The sequence below is a fragment of the Lactuca virosa genome, chromosome 4, assembly GCF_052849685.1.
Source record: "Lactuca virosa cultivar CGN04683 chromosome 4, Lactuca_virosa_CGN04683_v6, whole genome shotgun sequence".
NCBI lineage: Eukaryota > Viridiplantae > Streptophyta > Magnoliopsida > Asterales > Asteraceae > Lactuca > Lactuca virosa.
In genome coordinates this window covers 519,900,884-519,908,865 of record NC_136429.1, presented here as the reverse complement: position 1 = coordinate 519,908,865, position 7,982 = coordinate 519,900,884, and the positions used below count along the sequence as shown (strand labels likewise).

Sequence of the window (7,982 nt, the reverse complement as noted above, 5' to 3'; positions counted from 1 at the left end):
TATGCTAGGAAGGTTTTCGAAGGAGTATTCAACTGGTGTAATGTGAACAGGGAAAATTTTCATTTGGTGAAGGATGTTATGGACTATGTTTCTCGGTAGGGATGGTGCCAAAAAAAGAGAAAGCTCCTCCTGACAATCTACTATGGAACAATATGGAATATTTGGAAATCAAGGAACGAAAGAGTCTATAAGAAAAACCGGCTACCACCAGACAAGGTCATTGGTATTATTAAATCAACAACATATCTCTGGGTGAAAAACATGGGAAAAATTAATCGGCTGGACTGGGCAACATGGTCTCAATGCCCATTGTCTTATTGACTATGTCAATTTTAGTTTAGCTTCCTTGTATTTTCTTTTTTTATGCTAAACTTTTGTAAGCCACTAATTGTGGCTGATTATTTTTCTTGTGGTTATTAATATATATCTTATTGGCCGGTTCAAAAAAAAAAAAGTCAGGTTCAAAATAGCCGATTTTAAAAGGCATTAATTGTGCTTTTACAAGGCGCAAATTTACCCAACAACATAAATTGTGTCAATAAAACTTGATTGACATTTCACATTCAATTTTTAGGGCGTTCAATAATGAATTTTGCTGTTGGTGATGCACGTGGAAATGGCAGTTGTAGCAAACCTTGAAACATTTGAACTTCTTCCTCGCTAGAAACAAATGTATTGAGCTCTATTCGTGTTTTCTTCAGCAGAGGTGACTTAGCCATGACGAGCTTCACAAATTCCATCTCTAGAGCACTAATACGACATCTTGTTATCTCCAATTCTTTAAGATGATCCAAGTTGAGGCCCGAGTAGACTTGAAGATCAAGAAACTTCATGAAAGTTTGTTGAGCACACCAGCTATGTTCCCAACACATCTAATCGGAAAAACAAAGTCAGATTTATTAATGGAATTGTGAAAATCCTACGGGTGACAAATCAGACAGACAGTCGTGTAGTGTTTTTAACTGGCACAACACAACACGACAATTTTTATATAACATGATCACGACACTATGTCATGTTTTGTTGTACTAACACGAAAACGACCAAATTAAAAAAACACGATAAAAACGAAAAAGATAAAATAAAATAAACATTTTAGTTTATTTAATTCATAATTAATCATACAAAACATGAAAACCCCGACAAACACATAATATCGTGTAAAATTCGTACACGACACAACATCGTCTTTTTTACACTTCGACATGTACACAGACACGAATTCAAATTTTAATTTTGTTCCAATTTCGTTTCGTGTCATGCTATGGATATTTCTATCCCTAAAAAATCCATTATAAACAAAAATGTGATAGCATGCAGTTTATATTTACCTTCACTCGAGTTTTGTCTAAATTTGGGGAATTGTTGATCACAAGATGAAAGCTCAAGAAAACACACTTCAAGCACAAGTATCCTCAAGTGGACTAGAGAAGTGGGGAGCTTCTATGGCGAACCATGAACAACAAATAGCTTTAACCAAATACCAAAACAAGGATTAAAACACAATATTTTTGCATGAGATAGTACAATCAAGGTAAGTAGCACCTCCCCATAAAACTGAGAGAGTTCCAAAACTTGAATCGAAGGTAAACACTCAAACAAATCAACAAATGCACACTTGTTTTCTCTGTAAAGTCTTTTTGATCTCCAATTTGCATCAAAATACCTCAATTAGGTTATGTTTGTCGAACTAGCTGATAAAAAATGACGATTGAGTGTTTTTATAACTAATAAAATGTATATTTGGGAGAATCTAAAAAACTAAAAAAAACCCAATAAGCTCGTTGAAACGATAGTCAAGCTTTTTTAAAAGCTAGTTTATAAGCTATTTTTTGGTTGCCTAACATGACAACCTAAAAAACCGGAAAAAATAAGATAGATGTGGTGCGACAAAAATAGCGAAGAGGCTTCATAACTCATAAGTAGTTATGGAGTTATGGACCTTACCAAGGTAAACTCCTAAGTAGGGGGCAATTAGTAAGGAGTTGTAGAAGTGTCTTGGTAGTGATGTCAACATTGAGAAACCTCAAATTCCTCTACATACTAAATCCGTTAAATAATAATGGTGGCTCAAATACACAATCTGTAAGATCTAGGTGTTCTAATCCATACAGCAAAAAGAACAAAGAGGATAGCTTATAATGGTTATCGGGTGACCAAATCTCAAAGATGAATTTCTTGAGGTTATTGCTCCTTGAAAGATGAAGTATAATCTGGTTTATAACACAATAATATTTGGAAGGAAACGGATCTGCTTTATAACATACAGACTCTATTTGCATATCAATACAATAAGCAGCTATACATTTTTAAATGCTAGACATTATTCGTATTTCTTTTGTGATTGTATTTATATTCTGTTTTTTAGCTTTTCCTTTTGTTTTATTGCTCAAGCATCAAAGTGACAATGAAGAAGAGTTTACGAATAGCGCTTCATCATAATGCTAATAATCAAATCAAAAACACAATTAAACAAGTTCAAAATAGCCAATAAAGGCATTCATTGTGCTTTTACAATCCTTAAATTTACCCTACAACACAAATAAACTACCACTAAAACTTAATTTACTTTCACATGTAAATTTTAAATGCGTTCGATAATGAATTCTGTTGGTAGTGATGCATGTAGAAATGGCATTTGTAGCAAATCTTGAAACATTTGAACTTTTTCCTCATCAGAACCAGATGTATTGAGCTCTATTTGTGCTTCCTTCAACAGAGATGACTTAGTCGTGATGAGCTTCAAAAACTCCATCTCTGGAGCATAGTTATGGAAACTTGTCATCTCAAATTCTTTAAGATGAGCCAAGTTGAGGCCTGAATAGTCTTTAAGATCAACCAAGTTCTTGACAGGTTGTTCAACAAAACACATCTAATTAAAGAAGCTTCATAAGTGGTCATATGGACCTTACCATGGTAAACTCCTCAAGTAGGGGGCAATCAGTAAGGAATCGTAGAAGTGTCTTGATAGTGATGTCAACATTATGAAACCTCAACTTCCTCAACATACTAAATCCATTAAATAACAATGGAGGCTCAAATACACAATCTGTAAGATCTAAGTGTTCTAATCCATGCAATGAAAAGAACAAAGAGGGTAGCTTGTAGCGACTATTAGGTGACCAAATCTCAAAGATGAATATCTTGAGGTTATTGCTCCTTGAAAGATGAAGTATAATCTGGTTAAACTCATTGAAGATATACGTATCAGCCATACAGACAACGATTTCCAAAATCGGACCTTTGTGTAGCAACAAAACGTGCAAGATTGCATTGCCAAAGAATACCTCCATTTCTTTGACAAAATACTCGTCCTTAATGCATCTCGGATTGGCATAAGAGTCAGAATTTTTTCAATTATGTCTTGAGGAAGAGTGCTGATTCTATCCGAATTTAGGTTCATATCTTGATGAGTTCCTCAAAAGTTAATACTCCACAATGCTGCAAAGTAGAATTCAAAACCAAATATATTTATTTCCTTAAAATTCGTAGCCAAAAGCCATGCATATCTAGAGCAGCATTTAAAGAAAATGTAAATACTTGTTTTAAACAAATAGGAACCTGTTGCTTCAAACTTCAAATATACAGTATTAACGAAAATCATATATGTTCCTAAGTATGATTCACCTGAATACTAGAGTCCTAACTCCTTGATTTCCAAAAGTTAAGCTCTTAGTATACCCCTCATTAGCATTATAAAACTATTAAGAAATTAATGATTTTTTTCAAGCAAAATAAAGGATTATATTGCAGCGTCTCAAGATAAATCACCATAAAAGAAGAGAAGAAAATTACCGGCTGCAGCTGCGCCCCCTGATTTGCTGTCTCCCCTTCCCTGTCTTTCAGTCCGAGACCCTTAAATTTTCATTTTAGACAACATTACACTAATTGTCATGTGGTTTGCAGTAATATCTACTTTGGTCCTTCAGGTTCCTTTTTTTTCCCTTCTTTTTAGTTCCTCATGCTTTGTTGCCTCTTCGGTTTCTTTTGGACAGAAAAAAAACAAAACTTTGTCCTTAGAAATTTATTATAATTTATAAATTATTAAAATTAAAATAGACCCACATTAGTTTGCTCATTGATAATATTTTTGTTAAAGTTACACGAACTTTTCAAATACAATGTCGGAATCAATAAGAGGGTTTAACGGGTAGTTTCAGAAACATGAGGGGTTTTGAACAAAAATTACACTCTCAAGTCCGAAACTCCAAATAAACACCCCTTCGTTTTCCCCCAAAAACCAATTTCACGTTGGGCTTCCAAACATCATCCGTCCCCTTTCTCTGCTAAACCCTTCTACGTTATTCTCTCAGGTCAGTTTCACTCTGTTTTCTTCATTTTTCTGTTATGCGGTTGTCGATTGTAAGCTATTAGATTTCCCGTTGTGCTCAATCACCAAGTTGTCTGAATCATACTCAAATTTGTATTTATTTTTCATGTTATCGTTCTTATGCATTTTATTGATGAAGTTGATCTAATAGATTAGGTTTTTTTGTTTGCGTGATCCATTTCATCTTGCAATTATGTCTCTTAACCAAAGTTTCACGAGCAACTCTGAGCACCGAACAATTTGAATACAGTGATTTTTATGTGTTTTCAACCGTAGACAATTTCAATGCTTGAATTTGAAAATTGATGGTGAATATAAGTCTTAATCACATTCAGAGTTGCTGAAATAGTGTTTCAATACGCATATGAATGTATTTCTGACTAATATTGTTACATAAGCTGATAGATTGAGAACGAACACTGTTAGTGGATGTTTAATTAAGCTTGGTAAGTAGGAAACATGATACCCATGGCTTTGTAGTCGCTCTGGAATCTGAGTATAACTGTATAAGATGCTATAGTCTATAAATCCAATGAAATTTGCAAACAATTTCCATTTTGTTACAATCACAGAACACATCATCTTCTTTCTGCCTTTTTTTCTTTAAAAAACTCTACTAGTGCCTGCAAGGATAGAAATACTTAACTTGTTTACATTGTTTGAGATAATTGAAGGTAATTGCATCAGCAAACAGAAGCATTGTTGGAACATAAAGTCAATTATGGCATATGGAGGCACACCTTCGGGCCCACCTGCAGCTGCAGGCAGTTCTCCTGCAATGAAGCAGGTGAAACTGGAGAAAGAAAGTGAACTCAGGATTGAAGTCAATTTTAACAGTTCTCTTCGCCTCAGGCTACTAAATGGGACAGCTGAGATATTTGGGACCGAAATGCCCCCAGAAAATTGGCTCATCTTCCCACCAAGAATGAAATTTGCTGTAAACTCTTAACAACTTTGAAAAAAAAAAATCCCACTAGGAATATTAAAGATCACCTGAATCTTGTCCTCTTGTAATACTTTTTTTTCCTTCTTTTTGGAATTTCAGATATTTACATGGTATGGGGCCACCATTGAAATGCAAGACAACACTGAAACTGATTATGTAGCAGATGAGGTAGGATATTATATCACGTCACCATTGTATTTTACTTGCTTAATGTTACAATAATCTTAATTTTTTTGCTTTCTATTTTGATATAAAGACACCAATGATCAGTTATGTAAACGTGCATGCTGTACTTGAAGGGCGTAGAAATCGTGCAAAAGCCTCTCCTAGTGATTCTGATGCTTCCCAGGTGTCTTTTACCTTTCTTTCCTTATGCTTTCAATCTCTAATAACATTTCCATGACAAAATAATAACTATTTCACCAAATTCTGTATTTCTTTAGGGTCCCAGGGTGATTGTTGTGGGACCCACAGATTCTGGAAAGAGTACATTATCTAGAATGCTTCTTAGCTGGGCAGCCAAACAAGGATGGAAACCTACTTTTGTGGATTTGGACATTGGGCAAGGATCTATAACCCTCCCTGGGTGTATTGCTGCAAGCCCAATTGAAATGCCAATTGACCCTGTTGAAGGGATTCCTCTTGAAATGCCTCTTGTTTACTTTTTTGGACACAACACTCCAACGTATCAATCTTTTACTCACTCATTCATTTATGTCTTTATTTTCTTTGTGATGTGTTTGTTACTTTTGTTTTTGTTTGAAAATTTCTTACTTTTGTTTTTGTAGTGTTAATGCAGATCTTTATAGGGTACTAGTAAAGGAGCTAGCACAGATATTGGAAAGGCAATTTGCTGGGAATCCTGAATCTAGGGCTGCAGGCATGGTCATCAACACCATGGGATTCATTGATGGACTTGGTTATGATGTATGTGTTGAAAAAAGTTGTACCTTGAAAAAAAATTACAATACAATAATTAGGAAAAAAAAATCAACTTATGTTGACTAGCATTTTGTGTCTCTTTGCAGCTTCTTTTGCATGCAATTGATACATTCCAGGCTACTGTTGTTCTTGTGTTGGGTCAGGTAAAAGAATTATCTCCATAAAGTTTATAATATCATTTTGTATGTCATAAAATGATGGATGAAATTGAACTATAAATTGCTAATACTTTTTGTTTTATTTATTTATTTTTAAAAACAGGAGAAACTTTGCAGCATGTTAAAAGATGTACTAAAACGAAAATCTAATGTGGATGTAGTGAAACTACAAAAATCAGGTGGTGTTGTATCCAGGAATTCAAAATTCAGAGCAAGTGCAAGGAGTCAGAGGATAAGAGTAAGTCAAAATAAGTCAAAAGTTTAGATGATCATATAATTTTTTGGCTAACATTTTTATTTTAAATTAATTACAGGAATATTTTTATGGTCTTTCAAATGACCTTTCCCCTCACTCAAGTATAGCGAATTTCAATGATTTGAGTATTTATAAAGTTGGGGGTGGCCCACAGGCCCCAGCTTCAGCTCTCCCTATTGGTGCACAGCCTGTGGCGGACCCCATGAGATTGGTTCCTGTAAACATCAACAGGGATTTGCTTAATTTAGTTCTTGCTGTCTCTTTTGCAAAAGAACAAGATCAGATTCTTTCAAGGTATTCTTTTAAATTGTTTTAATAAAACTTATTATATATGGTGCTTACTATTTTGGTTTGGTTTATTTGCTTTTAATGTAGCAACATAGCTGGGTTTATTTGGATCACTGATATTGATATTCCAAGGTTTGATTGAGAGCTCTGAATTTATTAAAGATTAAATAATAAATAGAGAATACAAATTAATTTTGTGTTGTATTTACAATGTCAGGAAGAAAATCACATATCTAGCTCCATCAGGTGGAGAACTTCCCAGCAAGTTCTTGTTAATGGGAAGCTTAACATGGATTGAAACCTAAACTGCAAGTCTTTATTGCCATTTTTTTTTTGTTAATGTAAGCCGTTTGTTTTTTGATCCATGTAGCATTGAGGGCCCAACAAGCAAACTTGGGTATTTAATTTGTAGTATATGTAGCAATATCTATGACTTCTTAAATTTTTTTTTTTGGCTTAAGCATGGTTGGATAAATGATGTTTTAAAAAGTATTTTAGAAAATGACGGCATGTTTGTGTAAGGTGAATATACAGGTTTTGAAATTAAGACTAAATATCAAAATCAATTGGTGATGAAAGACGCTGAAGAACTAAGAATCAGGGAGAGGGAGAGATTAGCGTCAAGTTAGGTTTGAAAATTGAAATTATGATTTGAATTTGAATGTAATTTCTAGGGATACAGAGAGTCGTGGTGAAGAAAAAGGGGGAATTCGACTGATTTCATGAAACTTGAGTAGACAAAAACTCATCGGATAAGACAAATCCAAGCTGATAAAAAAAATTGAAAAACTAGGAATAATTAAGACTAAATATCAAAATCAATTGGTGATGAAAGACGCTGAAGAACTAAGAATCAGGGAGAGGGAGAGATTAGCGTCAAGTTAGGTTTGAAAATTGAAATTATGATTTGAATTTGAATGTAATTTCTAGGGATACAGAGAATCGTGGTGAAGAAAAAGGGGGAATTGGACTGATTTCATGAAACTTGAGTAGACAAAAACTCATCGGATAAGACAAATCCAAGCTGATAAAAAAAAATTGAAAAACTAGGAATAATTAAGA

The 7,982-nt window shown here is 34.1% G+C and overlaps 1 protein-coding gene and 1 pseudogene across 2 annotated transcripts; one reads left to right on the top strand and one right to left on the bottom strand.

The window, feature by feature from the left end:
• Nucleotides 1-563: 563 nt before the first annotated feature.
• Nucleotides 564-3,824, bottom strand: LOC145107095 (F-box/FBD/LRR-repeat protein At1g13570-like; annotated as a pseudogene).
• A 408-nt stretch (nucleotides 3,825-4,232) lies between these two features.
• Nucleotides 4,233-7,395, top strand: LOC145109439 (protein CLP1 homolog). Of its 2 annotated transcripts, none has more exons than XM_079046589.1 (11): nucleotides 4,233-4,313; nucleotides 5,005-5,267; nucleotides 5,376-5,444; nucleotides 5,533-5,625; nucleotides 5,720-5,961; nucleotides 6,065-6,203; nucleotides 6,305-6,361; nucleotides 6,480-6,614; nucleotides 6,691-6,926; nucleotides 7,008-7,052; nucleotides 7,138-7,395. In XM_079046589.1, exons 2-11 carry the CDS (start codon nucleotides 5,052-5,054, stop codon nucleotides 7,223-7,225), a joined length of 1,320 nt encoding a protein of 439 aa, XP_078902715.1. In that variant the 5' UTR covers nucleotides 4,233-4,313; nucleotides 5,005-5,051; the 3' UTR covers nucleotides 7,226-7,395. The 2 variants fall into 2 exon arrangements, with proteins under 2 accessions (XP_078902715.1, XP_078902716.1); XM_079046590.1 differs by having other exon boundaries at nucleotides 4,261-4,313; nucleotides 4,995-5,267.
• The last annotated feature ends 587 nt before the right edge of the window (nucleotides 7,396-7,982 follow it).

Excerpts from the sequence above, each read along its gene's own strand:
- LOC145109439 (XM_079046589.1), top strand. The coding sequence starts at position 5,052 with ATGGCATATGGAGGCACACCTTCGGGCCCACCTGCAGCTGCAGGCAGT. Across the intron at positions 5,626-5,719 it reads GTGATTCTGATGCTTCCCAG|GGTCCCAGGGTGATTGTTGT; the intron begins GTGTCTTTTACC and ends GTATTTCTTTAG. Across the intron at positions 7,053-7,137 it reads ACTGATATTGATATTCCAAG|GAAGAAAATCACATATCTAG; the intron begins GTTTGATTGAGA and ends TTACAATGTCAG.